The 16,738-nt window shown below is 39.4% G+C and overlaps 1 protein-coding gene across 3 annotated transcripts in view; it reads left to right on the top strand.

The window, feature by feature from the left end:
• The window catches only part of Arhgap44 (Rho GTPase activating protein 44), a 176,974-nt gene that overhangs the window by 82,582 nt on the left and 77,654 nt on the right, over window positions 1-16,738 (top strand). For all 3 annotated transcript variants that reach the window (XM_071604032.1, XM_071604030.1, XM_071604031.1), the window contains exons 2-3: window positions 9,010-9,049; window positions 10,100-10,204. In XM_071604032.1, coding sequence (XP_071460133.1) covers window positions 9,010-9,049; window positions 10,100-10,204 — 145 coding nt within the window. The remainder of the gene's footprint in view (window positions 1-9,009; window positions 9,050-10,099; window positions 10,205-16,738) is intronic.

The raw sequence follows: 16,738 nt of genomic DNA, 5'->3' as shown, positions 1-16,738 counted from the left end.
TGTTCTCCTGAAGCACTGTAAGTAGAACAGGACGCCATTTTTTTAGATCAGTTTGCCAGGGCTCCGGTTTGCTTTTAGTCAGTTGAGTAAAAAATTTAAAAAGTCATGACTTGTCCCCCGATGTCAACTCCACAGTGCTGTCATCCTGCGGAGTGACTCAGCTCTTGAAAATGGTCCTTTAGTGCTCCTTGTCCTGATGATGAACGATGTTCTTTGATTTACAAAGATGAGGCTTAAAATACCAGCCTTCTTAAAAATAGCCTCCCTCCTGGGGCTGCCTCCCTTGCTTGAAGATCAGCTTCCCCAAGTCCAGGTCTTCCGGCTGAGGTGCTTCAGGAGCCGGGAAGCAGGGAGTGTGGAAGAGTGGACCTCCTTTTGCTTCTTCCAGCTCTTCCATAACGAATCTTTTTGTCAGTAAAACATGTTCTAGAATTTTCTTAAATCTCTGTGATCTTCAGATAAGCTTATGGCCCCCTACCATTTTTAGGATCAAACTCAAGCAGAATTTGTCTCCAATACAAGATCTTTGGGGATCTTCAAAGGAGAGAGCTGGATGCTATATAGTTACATTATTTTTTTTATTTGGTTATTTTAATTTATATGTATTGGTGTGTAGTTGCTGCAGCTAGCTAACAAGATGCCCTAAAACTGGGAACTTATTTATTTTTATTTTATTTTATTTTGAGGAGGTACCAGAGATTGAACTCAGGGCACCTGATCACTGAGCCACATCCCAGCCCTATTTTGTATTTTATTTAGTGACAGGGTCTCAGTGAGTTGCTTAGTGCCTTGCAAAATTTTGCTGAGGCTGGCCTTGAACTTGCCATCCTCCTGCCTTAGCCTCTTGAACCGCTGGGATTACATGCATGCAGCACAGCGCCCGATGGTAACTTATTTTTAAGCAAAAAGTAGTTAAAAACTTTAAAGCAAGTGTTACAGTTCATATGTGTATGTGTGCTTGGGGATGAAACTATTCATTGTAGAACTTTTCAGAGCCTTTAATATTTTAATGGGACTGTAGGTGGAAGAATCTGATGAACATGGTATTTTTTGTGCGTTTGCTTTTGATTTTCATGAACATCATTCGTGCAAAGTTTATGGCTAAGTACCTAGTCCTTGGTTTTCGTTAATTTTTTATCATATCTTCTATTTGTTGCACAGATGACATATTTTTGCATTTGTTATGAAACATAGTGTGAAAAAAAGCCATGAACCTGCTACACGAGTTCAGACCAAAACACAGATAATTGTGTTGATGCCACCAATATATGTTTCCCCAATTCAGTCTTCTTCCCTTTCCCGGAGATAATATTTAAAAATTGGTATTTATAATTCTCTTGCTTTCTTTTTAAAAAAAAAATTAGTTGGAGCATCGTAGTTATATATTATGGTGGGATTTATTGTTATGTACTTGAACACGTGTACAGCTCAACCATGTAATTGGGACAATTTCATTTCCTAGTACTTCTTTTTTCCCCTCCTCTGTCCTCTCTGGTTCTCTTCCTCTACCCTGTTGGTCTCCTGCAGGTTTTCATGAGCCCCCTCCCAACCCCACCTCTTTCTCTAGCTTCCACATATGAGAGACAACGTTGTGATCTTTGACTGTCTGAGTTTGGCTTACTTTGCCTATCGATTCTCTGAAGTTCCATCCATTTCCCTGAAAATGACATAATTTATTTCTTCCCTTTGATTGAATGAAACTCCATGGTGTATACATACCGCATTTCTTCATCCATTCACCTGTTGATGGACACCCAGGCAGGTTCTGTAGTTTGGCTATTCTGAATCATGCTGCGGTCAACAGGGTATGCATGCATCACTAATAGCTTGCTGATTCCCATTCTTTCCTTGCTTTCTTTTTATTTTGCTACATATGTATTTATCCCTTTACAATATGTTGTTTATTGGTGTTTGGTTTTGAGTTTTATGAAAATAGTTTTATTTAAGTAAAATTTTCTATTCAATATTGTACTTCTAAGATTTCACCCACGTTGTTTTGGGTAAATTTTATTTCCTCTCTCTCTCTTTTTTTTTTTTTCCTGTATGACATGTGACTACATAAATACATTCCAACTTCTTTATTTTCTTGATGGCTATTTTTTTGAATGCAGATCCCAACCCATTGTGATAGTGAATTTTCAATTTTATGACCTCAGTAGAAAATATTAGTGTGTATCAAACATAGAAAGAAGGAGGATTGTTCTTTTAAAAGGCATTTCATTTGGATACCCAGTTTCAGTGTTAACTGGACTAGAGTTGACACATTGTTTCTAGGATGCTTTTGTTAACAATCCTTAGTTCCAGTCCCTGCATGTCCTTATCCTTTAAGACTGTCAGATGTCTCCATTTTTTTGCCAAAAATGATATGTGTAAAATGGTATTTCTTTGTGGTTTTAATTTGCATATTCCTGATCACTAACAAAGTTGGACCAAGTTTTCGTACATCTATTAACCATTACAATTTCTTCTCTTAAAAAAGTGCTAGTCTTTAGTCTATTTTCCCATAGAGGTGATCTTTTTCTTCTTGACTGGAAGGAATTCTTGACACAGTCTGAATATTAATTCTTCGATGGTGATTTTTTTATATGAATCTTTTTTCCAGTATCTGGCTTCTTTTTACTGTTTTTAAGAAGCATTGTAACAGAAATTAATTTTAATGTGAACATATGTTAGTCTTTTAGAATAGTCTTTATTTTCAAAAGTGTAATTACATGGTCAATATATAAGATATTTAATATTTTTTTCCTAGAAATTTTCATGTCTTGCCTTTTATGTTTAGAGTTTTAATTTATTAGGACTTGACATTTATACATGATGTCGAATAGAAACCCTATTTCTCCACCTACCTCCATAAAGAATTGGCCCCATACTGCTTATTAAATAACCTTTTTCTCTTTCCTTATCAGTGAATGTTCCTGATTATAGGTGACACCCTGCTGTCTGTGGTGTCCTGCCTCTCAATGGCTCTGTTCCTGGGTGTTCTTTGTTCCACTGATCATTGTGAACATTGACATAATTAATTTTTTCACTACTGTGACTTTTACAAGTTTTGGTATCTGATATTGAAAATTCCCCAGCTTCTTATTCCCAAGGATGATCTTGATTTTTCTTAAGCTCTCTTTTTCATCTTCATATAAATTTTAGACTTCCCTTGTTAAATTATTTTTTTAATTCCTATTAAAATTTTTTGATTGACGTCTCATTTATATGAACGGACATCGTGACAACATTAATTATTCTCATTCACAAATGCAGTGTATTTCTCTGTTTATTTGCCAGTATTAGTATCTTTTACTAACTTTAAAATTTTTCTTCCATAGGAATACTGCCCATGTTTTGTTAAATTTATTCTAATTTCTTTGCTGTGTTAAATTGTTTTTTTTTCCACATTTTTTATTTTGTGCATTATAGTTGGACCTAGTGATGGGATTTGTTGTCACATGTTCGTATATGCACACAATGTAACAATATAATTTAGCCAATATAAATTAGCCAATATAATTTAGCCAATGTCACTCCCCAGCACTTCCCTACTCTTCTCTCTTTTTAGGAGATCCACCCCAACCTTTGTTTTCCTTTTTAACTCTCTAGCTTCCACAGAGGAGAGAAAACATTAAGACCCTTAACCTTCTGATTTTGACTTATTAAATTATTTTTAAAATTTGGTTTTCTGAGTATTTACTGACTATATTAATTTTGTTATTCTAATCTTACATCTAATCAACCTTTCTAAACTTTATAATAATTTCTGTAAATTACTTTGAGTTTACTTTGTGGGTGAACGTCATCTTCATATGATGTTATTTTAGTTTTTTTTTTCCTTTTCATTTTAAAATCTTTTATTTCAGTTGTTTATTGAACTGGAGAGACGGTGATAATAGGGATTCTTATTTTATTCTTGATTTAAAGAGACTGTTTTCATTAAGAATAAGATTTCTAACCAATGTGATTTTGCAACCTGTACACTCAGAAAAATGAGAAATTATACCCCATCTGATTCAAATGTATGCTATGTCAAGATCATTGTACTATCATGTGTAACTAATTAAAACAAATAAAAAATAATAAATAAATAAATATAAGAATAAGATTTCTAGGCATTTTTTTTAAAAACATCAAGTTATAGATTTTCCTTTTTTTTGTATTTTTTCATGAACATGCTTTGAATTTTATTAAATTGTATCTTCGAGAAAGTCTTGTTTTTGTCATTTGGCAGTGTGATGAATTACACTTGCAGACTTCTAAAATTAACCACTCTTGCATTCTAGCAATTAATCTAACTTGTTCAAAATGTGCTAATTTATTTTGTCTGGAAGTTTTGTATCCTTGTGTTATTAATACGTGTGACTGATCTTTAATTTTCTTTACATTGTCCTTTTCTAGTTTTGGTGTCAAGTCTTAGCATGAATGACACTTTTTTTTTTTCCTGCCTTCTTATGTTCTTAAGAGTTTGATAAGGAGGTGGAGGGTACAACTCTGTGGGTGAGGCCCTCGGTTCCATCCCCAGCAATGAAAGTAGAGAAAAGGGAAAAACAGACCAAAGAAAATAAATAACTTGGGCAGGGATGTGGCTCAAGTGGTAGTGCGCTCGCCTGGCATGCATGCGGCCCGGGTTCGATCCTCAGCACCACATACAAACAAAGATGTTGTGTCTGCCGAAAACTAAAAAGAAAAAATAAATATTAAAAAAATTCTCTCTCTCTCTCTCAAAAAAAAAAAAAAAAAACTCTTAAAAAAAAAGAAAATACATAACTTGCTATTTCTCCTCAAAAGTCTATTTCTGTTAGAAATAGTTTGATATATCTATTATTCTCTTTTCCCTTCATACTTATTGAGTCTTTGTCTTTGTTACAGACTCTATTATTAGCATAGAGCAAGATTTTTTTTCTAAGCTGTCCATCTCTAGTTTCTAAGTGGGATATTTAGTTCATGTGTATTTTGTTATCACATTTAAACTTGTGTCTACATTTTACTTTGTGCCTTCTCTATGTTGCTTTGCCCACCACTGTTTTTCCTTTTGCTTTAATTGTTAAGTTTTTCATGATTTCATCTGTCAGTTTGACAGATATGTACTCAATTTCTGTCCTTGCAGTGGTTATCTTTGAATGTTGATCACGTTTTAGCTTCACAAAATCAAAGTTGTTATTTTAGCTTCTCTAAAGAACAGACACTAGGAGCTTAGAATATTTAACCCCAAGCACTTTCCCTCCTGGATTTGCATGACATTGTTGTCTAATATCTCAGTTCTATCTTTAAAACATTTTTTTTTTCACTTTTAAAATTGACAAAAAGTAATGCAATTAGAGAAATGCAAATCAAAACCACTCTAAGATTTCATCTCGTTCCTGTCAGAATGGCAGCTATTATGCATACAAACAACAGTAAGTGTTGGTGAGGAGGTGGGGGAAAAGGTACACTCATACACTGCTGGTGGGATTGCAAATTGGTGCAGCCAATATGGAAAGCAGAATGGAGATTCCTTGGAAAATTGGGAATGGAACCACCATTTGACCTAGCTATCCTTCTCCTGGTTCTATACCCAAAGGACTTAGAAACAGCATACTACAGGGACACAGCCATATAAATGTTTATAGCAGCACAATTCACAATAGCTAAACTGTGGAACCAAGTAGATGCCCTTCAATAGATGAATGGATAAAAAAAATGGCATATATACACAATGGAATATTACTCAGCAATAAAAGAGAATAAAATCATGGCATTTGCAGGTAAACAGATGGGGTTAGAGAAGATAATGCTAAGTGAAGTTAGCCAATCCCAAAAAACCAAATGCTGAATGTTTTCTTTGATAATAAGGAGCTGATTCATAGTAGGGTAGGGAGAGGGAGCATGGGAGGAATAGATGAACTCTAGATAGGGCAGAGGGGTTGGAGGGGAGGGGATAGGGCATGGGGTAATTAATGATTGTGGAATGTGATGATCATGATTATCCAAAGTACAGGTATGAAGACACGAATTGGTGTGAATATACTGTGTATTCAACCAGAGATATGAAAAGTTGTGCTCTATATGTGTAATAAGAATTGTAATGCAATCCATTGTCCTATATAAATAAAGAAAACAAAAAAATTTCGACTGATGTGTATGATGATAAATAATTACTGTATTGCCATTTTATTTTTATCTTATTAAATGTCACTTGAAAATTAAAAAAAAATTGACGTAAAGTAAGATCTACTCTTTTGATAGACTTCTTTGAGTTTCAACATGTATATAGATCTGCGTAACGCTGCCACGAACAGAATACAGGATGATTCCCTAGTTCCTCTGGGTTGTAGTCAAACCCTGCCCTGCCCCCCACCCCCAATCCATGCCACCTGCTGCTCCCTTTTCCTTACCTGTGGCTTGGCTTTTGCAGCATGGCATACTGTGGGGGTCATTATGCCTGTGGCCTCTTGGAAAGGTCTCTTGTACGCTGAGCATGCTGGTGGTGTGGCTGTGCGTCCCTGCACTTCTCCCTATTCTGTTCCTAGTTTTTGCAGAATGGTGTCCCTGCTGCACCCAGAGCTTATACTGTTGTGCATGTGTCAACTCGCTGTCCTGTTGGGGCACAGGCGGCTTGCCTCCAGACTGTCAGTATTGCAAGTCGAGTTGTACAAGCAATTCACAAGTGTTTTAGAGCTATGTGGATTTTTTAAACATGAAATCTTGATTGCTCCATAATAGCTTTTCTGGGTCACACAGCAAGTGAAAAAAAAAAAAATATATATATATATATTTTTTTTTTTTTTTCAGGGCATTAAGGAATTGCCACACTGCTTTCCCCACAGTGGCCGTACCAGTTTGCAGAGCTCAACCCCCAGCTATCAGTTGTACTTGCTATTATAGAGGGGGGTGTGTGTGTGTGTGTGTGTCCATTCTGGCACTTGTATCTAATTTTGATATTAATTGATGTTCTCCTAATGAACTATAAGCTTCTCATCTTATGTTCTTTTGCCATCAGTAAATTATCCTTTCTAAAGTTTCTGTTTTTTTATTTTATTTTTTATCATTTCAATGGATTTTTTTCCTTATTATTGAGTTTGAGAGCTCTTCATATAATCAGATACATTTTTTTTTCAGATTTCTCAAATGCAAGTATTTTTTGTCTTTTTGTGGGTCGTTGGTTCATCTTTAACCGTATTTTTCATGCAGCAAAAGTGCTTCTTTTTAAGGAAGTCTTAATATGTGAGTTTTTTTCTTTTATGACTCATGATTTTGATGGTATAGTTAAGAATTGAGTGTCTCAACCAAGGTCAAAGATATTTTTTTCCCGTGTTTTCTTTAAAATTTTTATAATTTTAATTTTTTTATTGAAGCCCTTGCTCTATTTGTGAATTAATCGTTATGCAATATGAAGATTGGACTGGAGTTCATATTTTTGTGTATTACTATGTTCCATTGCATTTCCTTAGCTGCTGCTTCTGTTAGAGCCGTCTTTGCCTGCATCAAGATTACTTGGTCTTCCTTGTCTAGGTCTGTTTCTAAATTCTTCGTTCTTTCCTATTGATTTAGGTTTCTGTCCTTTTGCCAACACCATACTCTTAAAAAAAAAAAAAAATATATATATATATATATATATATATAGAGAGAGAGAGAGAGAGAGAGAGAGAGAGAGAGCTGTAGTTGGACACAACACCTTTATTTTATTTATTTATATTTTTGTGGTGCTGAGGATCATACCCAGCACCTCTCACGTGCTAGGTGAGCGCTCTACCACTGAGCTACGACCCCAGCTCCTACACCATACTCTTTTGATTATTTAATTTTTAAGTAGTTTTAAAAATTAGATCATGAAAGTCCTACAGCTTTATTTTTCTTTCTAGAAATAGTTCCAGTTCTTTTGCTTCCTTTGTACTTTAATATCAATTTTTGAGTTGGTTGTCTGTCTCTGTAGCAGACCTTGTTAACTCCGGTTGGCATTGTGTTTAATCTGTGGTCATATGGGGGAAAAATTGGCATCTTTCCTGTGTTGAGTTTTCTAGCCCACAGACCTGGTATGTCTCTGCATTTATTTAGATCTTCTGTGATTTCTTTCACATGAGTTTGTGGTTTTCAGCCTGCAGGTTCTGTATGTGTTTTGATGGATCCATACCTGAGCAGTGTATTTTTTTGTAAGCAATTGCCAGAGCTTTTTTTTCGGGGTGTGTGTGTGTGTGTGTGTGTGGCTGTGATAGGGCACCAGGGATTGAACCCAGGGGTGCTCAACCCCTGAGCCTCACCCCCAGCCCTTTTTATATATTTATTTTTAAATTTTGAGACAGGGTCTTGCCAAGTTACTTAGGGCCTCACTAAGTTGCTGAGTCTGGCTTTGAACTCGCGATTCTCCTGCCTCAGCCTGCTGAACTGGTCAATGCTGTTTTAACAACTTTAACATTTGTATGCTTTTTACTAATATGTAGAGATTCAGTTAATTTTTGTATGTATATCTTGTGTCACGAAATCGTGCTGATCCCATTTCTTCTAGGAATTTTTTTTTTTTTTTTTTGTGGGTTTCATGGCATTTTCCACATTCATGACATCTGTGGACAGGGACCTCACTCCTGGTGGTCAGACCTTGGTGGTGGCTTTTGCCTTCGTTATCAGAACTCAATGTTTGTTGTTTACTGTTCTCTTCTCAGATTTCTGCTACTTTTTCTTGCTTATTTGGGGGAGGCCGAGGTGTATGATTGTGGAAACCTGCTTTATTCTGCTAGTGAAAATTGAGAACCAAAAAACCAAAAATGTGTATAGGAACAAAAGAAGTATGTTTGTTGTCCTTAATCCAGGTCCCATTTGTAGCCGGAAACTTGAGAGTGTCTTGTTTGCCTGTTTGCTGGTGTGCTGGTTATTTAAGGTTCCTAGAATTGCCTCAGTACACTTTTGTTAGGAGTTTCTGCTATAATATCTCTGTTTCTCTAGGGTTGCTGTAAGAGAAGAGAGTGGCGAGTAATTGTAAGATTGTATGTTTTTTTCTTAAATTGATTTAAATTTAATTTTACTGATATATTTCTTGATTTTTCTCTTTAGGGCAGAAAAGACTGAAGTCCTGAGTGAAGACCTTCTTCAGGTAAGGTTATCACTGACCACGTGGCTCACGGACACCAGAGATGCTTTTCCTTCTAGGACTAAGCCATTCCCTGTGCTTTCTTCCACTGCTCTCTCTGCTCCTCATACAAACTGGAGATACAACTTTTTGTCTTACATGACAGTGTTTGACATTTTGAATACAATTGACCCCAACTCCCTCACTTCCACTGAAAAGATATTCTAGATAGTCTTAGACATCCACTTGGTTTTATTACAAGATATTTGTGAGCTAGGAGGACTTTTTCTCCTGCCTTAAGTGTATGCAAGTCCACATCTGTAGATTCAAACAACTATGGGTCCAAAATATTGGAAAACAGGCCTGGGGGTATAGCTCAGTGGCAGAGTGCTTTTCTTGCATGTGCAAGTCCTAGGTTTAATTCTCAGCACTGGAGGGGAATGAATGAATGAATGAATGAATAGATAGATAGATAGATAAAATGAACAAGCAAATATATATATATATATACACACACACACACACACACACACACACACACATATATAGTATATGTTCATATATAAATAAATAAATTGAATTACATTGAGAAACAAATTTTGTCAGTCAGTACTGAACACATATAGAACTTTTTTTGCTTGTCATTATTCCCCAAACAATACAGTATAACTATTATTTGTATGAGATTTATATTGATTAGGTTTTTAAAGTAACCTAGAGATGATTTAAAGAATATATAGGAGGATGGGTGTAGGTTACATGCCATTTGATGCAAGGGACATGAGCATTTGTAGATTTTGTATCCGTGGGCTGTCCTGGAACACATCGCCTGCAGACCCAGGGCCAGCTGTGCTGGTTTAGGTGGGGTCCTCAAAGAGAGGTTTAGAGTCTCTATTAGCAGGCGAGCCCCAGAGCCTGTGACTACACCCCCCACCCCAGCTCTCCAGCACTGGGTATTGCCTTCCTAGAAGTCCTTGTCTCTGTGAAAACATGAATCGTGACTACCCAGAATGACATCCCCACTTCTCCCGATCTTGCCTGCACCCATGACGCCTCCCGCTGTTCTGTCTGCAGGTGGAGAAGCGCCTGGAGCTGGTGAAGCAAGTGTCCCACAGCACACACAAGAAGCTCACGGCCTGTCTGCAGGGCCAACAGGGGGCCGAGGCGGACAAGCGCTCTGTAAGTGCCTTCTGCTGAGCCCCCCCACCCCGGCAGCTTAAAACTTGCCTCCTGAAGGCAAGGGTTCCACTCCTGGGGCCTCATTTCTTGTGGCTATTAGTGAAGCCCTATGTGTGTCTGTGAATCAGCCAAGCACACCTAGCTTCTTGTTTCTGTAGAGTGAGGACCTTTCCCACAGTTCTAGATCCTTAGCCCTGGGTTAAAGTATTGCTCATTCCTCATGCAAGGTGAGGTCCCTCTCATCCTCCCCCAGGGTAGGACCACCAGGAGAATGGCATGGGCATGCTAAAATCCCACCTGCAGGGAAACTTTATCCTCGATGGACATCTTTCCCCTGAGTCAGCTCATTCCCAGAGTCCATTAGCTTCAATAGTATCTTATGATTGCATAAGAAAAATTATACCATGGTTTCAGAGGTTACAAGTGACCTATAAAGGCCCTTGGAAACGGTTTTCACTGTAATGAGACAATAAAGAGAGTCTGCTAAATAAAGCTACTCTAACGTCTTTGTTTATAACCTACATCGGTAATAACAGGCGTTGTGTGATGTTCAATTTCACAGTCTTTGCTGTAAACCATCTTTACAGTCTCACTTCCCTCTTGACCCTAACTCCCTTGCTTCCACTGAAAAAGATATTCTTAGACATTCACTCGGTTTTATTAGGAGAGATTTTGCAAGCTAGGAGGACCTTTTCTCCTGCCTTGAGTATACAGTCTACATGTTTTGTGTCTGTTGGATTTATTTATTTTTTGACCTGAAGTTATTGTTGACTTCTGCTTGCTGTGGTCTCCTTGAATCCCTGAGCTGATGTCAATCTCATCTCTGTTGACAGTTGTGTAAAGCACCCTATGCTTTCTCCTGTCTCCTGTTGAAGTGCAAACACTGTTCTGTTAACTTTATCAGTCATTTCTTTTTCTCACTCCAGCCTTGGTTTCTTCTTTCTTAATAACACAGGTGAGCATCCCTTATCCAAAATGCTTGATCCAGAAATGTTTTGGAGTTCAGATATTTTTTTTTTTTCTTTTTGGTACTGGGGAGTAAATCCAGGGATGCTCAACCACTGAGCACATACCCAGCCCTTTTTTGTATTTTATTTAGAGACCTGGCTATATTGCTGAGGCTGGCTTAGAACTTTTGATCCTCCTGCCTCGGCCTCCAGAGCCGATGGGATTATAGGCATGTGCCACCGTGCTCAGCCTGGATTTCAGATATTTCAATATTTGCGTGTACATGATGAGGTTTTTTTGGGATGGGATACAAGTCTGAACACAGAATTCTTAGCATGGGGACCTGTGGCAGTTGTTGGCAGGTCCTGAAGCTTGCAGCCATGTGTGTGCAGTTGAGCCTGCAAACTGGAGACCTATTTAGTTGACCTGGAAGAGGTTTGCAGTGGAAGGAGGTGCCCAAGCATGCGGAGATCAGGGATTTTACTGTACGGATTTTAACTGATCTTGTCAGCGATATCTTGGGCTGATCAGTCTTTATCATCATATGACTGAGTAAATGTTCTGAAAGTTAAAGAGCCATTTAAAGTTTAAAATGTTATTTTTAAAGTTAAAAGTATTTAACAGTCATAAAAAATTCCAAATCCTGACTCAAGAATTTTTTTTTCAGGTTTTTTTTTCCCTAAAGCAGAAGATTTAATAGGAAACACAACACTTACGAATTGCCTCAAATATTGGAATATGAGCTCAGTTCTTTGCGATGGTTAGGTAGGGAACTGTGTCAGGATCTAAGGAATAGGGGAAAAGGAAGAAGGATAAAAAGACGGAAAATAAATGAATATATAAAAGGGATCAGTTAAAGGGCAGGGGGAGAAATGAATGACCAAATACTGGTCAGGGAAGTGGGGTGTTAAGCACGGTTCAGGAGATGGGCAGTCATCCCCTGCCAGCTGACGTGAGCAGGGGTCAGCGCCTCTCATTCCTACAGTAGTCACAGCATCTTGGGATTAGAAGGAGTAGATATCCATGCAGTCCTGTGCTTACTGGGATGCATATGAATCATTGCTTCTTGTTATTTCTCTTTTAACAAGCTCATTCATTCTTCAATAGTTTAGTTATAATGTCCAACACTTAAACTTTTATTATATACAGCTTTAGAAGTTTGGTGCTAAAAGTTATGGCTAGTTGCCGGATGGGAATGGGCACTTTTTCCTGTCACTCTCTCAGTGACCATAAAGAGCATCATCCTTCTGTGGATATCGAGTTAGACCAGATTCCCTATGTAGGATGGAGAAGAGAAAGGATACGAATGAGGCTTCCATTTTGCCTCACTTAATCCAAGCTAATAATTAGTTAGTTTATAGGTTCTTAAGATTGCCAGCATAATGATGATGTTTTAAGTCCTTGCATGTCTTACAAGGAGGTCATGTCCAATAATCTGCTAGCATGTGCAAGTGTTTCTCCACCTTACTGAGCGAATCTCAGAAAGTAGCTGTGTCATATATTCAGGTCGGCGCTTCATGCTAGGAAGAGGAGCTCACTGGGAATACAGTCGTAATTTTCCACCAGCAAGTGGCTGTTCGGAACAAGCGAAGGATGGCAGCACTTTTAAAAAGGGTATAAGTGCTTCCAGGAGAGGTCCAGTGTGTGCTGAGTCCCCAGAGACAGTAAGGAATCTGACTTTTTTTTTTTTTTCCGCCTTTGTAGTACTGGGGATTTAACCACTGAGCTATAGCCCCAGATGTTTTTAGTTCTTGCTAAGTGGCCCAGGCTGGCCCCCAACTTGCAGTCCTCCTGCTTCAGTTTCCCATCACTGAGGCCACCCCATCTGGCAGGAGTATGATGTTCTCGAGAAACATAAAAGGTAGCCAAAGCGACCAGATCATAAGAGGAGGAAAGGGGCATGAGATGGGACCACAGGGGACCGGATCATGCCTTCTAGGCCATGGTGGGGATTTGGACGAAATGCCTAAGATCGGTGGAAAGCCAAGGTTTTATGAGGGAGTGATATGTTCAGATTCATAGATGATTCTGTGAGCAATGAATGAGTGGGGAGGGGACCGTGGCAGATGGTAGAGCCAGTTAGACAAATATGGGACAGATCTAGGTGAAAGCAGTGGGAACAGGGAAGATGGAGAGAGAGATCAGCTTACCTGCTAGGTGCTGGAGGTAGAATACCCAGACCTGGTAATTGAGTGGGTATGGGGTACGACAAGAGAGCAAGGGGTTCATGTGCTTTGGCCTGAGTGACTGGTGAATCCATGAAGTTGAGGTCACCCATCAGGGAAAACAGGGGAAGAGGACAAATGGCCTTTGAATCGAGATCCCCAGGAAGGGTGGCATTTCAAGCTCTACCAGAAGGATCTAGCAAAAGTCTGCCCACTTGCTCAGACCTGAGTCCCCCACATGACTCTTTACTCTTCTCTCTTTCTATCTCATTGTCAGACTTCCAGTAAATCCTGCTGACCCTTCTTCCAAAGAATTTCTGTTTCATTTTAGCATATGCCACCCTTTTCTGGGCAGCTGTCATTATACAGCAGTTCCTTCTGGGTTTTCCAGATATAGGATGTTCCATCCTCTATATCAGCCCATGAGTATTTAAAATGGAAATCAAATCCTATCACTCTCTTGCCTAAATCCCACCAAAGGATTCCCACTGTAGAATAAAATCTGAACTCCTTTCTAGTTTTACGTCTTTTACCTGCATCCCTGAAGCTCAGTTCTTGCTCTCTTCCCTGTCAGTCATCCTTCTCTTGCTGTGTTGATATGTTACCGAACCCACTGAGCTGCGTCCCTCTTGGAGCCTTTGTGCTTGCTCTAGTCTTGATGGAATGCTCTGACCCACAAGTTCAGGCAAGCAACTTTGTATTGTTCAGTTCTCTGCTCAGATGTCACCTGCCGCAGTCCGGCTGCAGCAAAATAACGGGGGGGGGGGTGTGACGAGGAACTTGTGTAGATTGATACAGCAGGAGTGGGAGCCGTTTATTGCAGGACAGGAGCAGTATTTATACATTCCACAGAGCTTATCTAATTAGCATAAACTAGATACATCAGTCAACCAATAAGGAATCTCCACACTTAATGGCTCGCTTTTGTTACTTCTTAAACCACTCCCTCTGGCATTTTGCCAGGCACCATCCAGACTTGTTTACGAACTTTAACATTCCCCTGGCAAAATGCCAAGTGTTATTTTGACTTGTTTACAGACTCTAACAGTCACCTTCTCAGCAATGCTTTTCCCAGCCATCTAATGCACCGGCTCCTTCCCTTCCCCCCATCCCACCACCCAACATGATTATTTTCTTCCTAGCACAAATTAGCATCTGAAATCTCTGTGATCACGAATTTCCCTCACTGATGTGTGAGCTCCATGGCAGCAGAGATCCGGATGTCTCTCTATTAGCTGTATCCTCAGTGCCTAAAACAGAGCCTACCCACTGGTAGGCAGTGATAAAAAACAGATCTGTGCCATAAATGGATGACCTATGAGTCATTTAGACACAGAACCTGCCTAACAGGCTGCCTGACCAATTTGAACCCTTCCTATTCTGTAACAGACCATTTAGCAGGACAGCTCTGAGGTGAACTCTGGATCTGGCCACCCAAGGGCAAAGCTCAGCTCTGTACTGCTTCCTAATTTTGCCTGAGCTTGAACAAGTTAATTACTTCATAAGCTTTGGTTTCTTCATTTCAAAAATGGTAATAACAAGGGTGATTTCCTGCCCAGTAGGGCTGTTTGACAGATCCAGAGGCAGTGCCTACAATTGCCTGGCACAGTGCTTAAGTGGATATTAAAGAGATACAAGGTGCTGGTTGCTGTTGGTACTGCCCACTGTTAGGCTCAGATGGCCATGGAGAACTACTGAGCCCTGAGCAACTGTCCTGGGCTATGTCTTTTGGGGGCTAAATCGTAAGTGCTTGTTGCCTGGATTTAAAATTTGAGGACAATTGAAAGTAGTTTTTGGAGATAAAGTTTGAGAGAGGGTGTGTGGGGAACCGAGCAGATACCAGAATGACACGTTTTGCTTGCATCATCCTTCAAAGCATTGCTTATGCCCAAGGTAATGTTCAAGAGAATAGTCATCTCAGACTTGTCAGACTAATACATTCAAACTTGAGACAGTCTGTCTTTCCTTCTCTTATTTTTAAAGTTATATTCGAACTCTAGAGGCAGGGGAAAAGCTATTTTTAGTACCTTCTCTTTGATCCTGAAAAATCACTGGCCAGCATGAAGTTTGCTAAGATGTTCAGTAATATTCACCGAGGATTGGCAGCAGCTATTTCAGGGTGGACCCTTGGCAGCAGAGGTAGACAGATTCCAGCAGCTCTTGTAGATATTGGGGTAGTTTTTCAACCTTTGAAGACTGGATGTCCTTCTTTCATGAAGTGGGGTGTGGGAACAAAGGATGAAGAGAGAGAAATAATACCTCAGAGCTGGGCAGTCAGTGGGTTACATAGGAATGCTGCTTTGTCTGGCTTCTCCTGAGCCCTCTATTGACTCTTGTGGACTTTCAGAAACAGAAATCATTCGTACTTTATCAGGGGTTATAGTCCATTAACATCTTATCTCCTGCCTCTGATTATGGATGGCCCTCTCCCTTGTCATAAAGATACATCATCATCTGTTTCTTTCTTTGGTCATTTGGTGGTGCCTTTCCAATCTCCTATTATTAAAACATGTATACCAATAAAAACTCTATGTGATTTCTGCTGAGTTTTACCCACTTGACCCTGCTTCTCCCACCCTGGGAATGGACTTCACACCCTCTAAATTTACCTCACACATCTCTCCTAGAGGCAGTTACACCATTGGTAGAGGAGTAAATACGTTGTCATCTTCATTCAGTGATCTGTGTAGCCATTAAAGCACATAAACAAAAGAGCGAGACAGCTCTATATGTGACAATAGGAATGATATGAAGATACCTCTGTGTGAAAAGGGAGCCCGGGCACAGAGGGGTATACCTAGTTAGGCTAACCTTTGTGGGGGAAAATACCCAATAAAAATGGATATACAAACAGACACACACACACACACACACACACACACACAACTGGATCTTCTTAGAATATTGGTGGAAGGATACATACAAGTCTGGTCCCTGTCATGGTATCTGGTGAAGGTGGATTATCTGATAAGAACAACTCAGAGGAGGGAAAGTGTTTTGGCTCATGGTTTCAGAGGTTCGGTTCAGACCATGGTTGGCCAAATCCAGTGCTCTGGACCTGAGAGGAGTTAGAGCAAAGGGGATGATGGAGGAAAGCCGCTCAGTTCAAACCAGGTAGCAGAGAGAGAGAGGGAAGAGAAGGGGTTTCAGGGAGGATGAACCCCTCTAGGGCGCACCCCCAGTGACCCACCTCTTCTAGCGGCACCCACCTGCCTGCAGTTACCACCCATTCAGTGCATTTAGATTTCAGCTCTCATAATCAATTCACTTCACTTCCTGCAGGAACCCAGGAACCTTTGGAGGATACCTCATATGCAAACCATAATACGTACGCATCTGTTTCCTACTCGGAAATTCATTTATTTGATATGGGTAGATAAGTAGATAAGACAGAGAAAGAGAAATATTATTCTCTTTGTTT

This window comes from Marmota flaviventris, chromosome 17, assembly GCF_047511675.1.
Source record: "Marmota flaviventris isolate mMarFla1 chromosome 17, mMarFla1.hap1, whole genome shotgun sequence".
NCBI lineage: Eukaryota > Metazoa > Chordata > Mammalia > Rodentia > Sciuridae > Marmota > Marmota flaviventris.
Note: the sequence above shows the minus strand (reverse complement) of the source record. Positions and strands in the feature narration are given on the sequence as shown.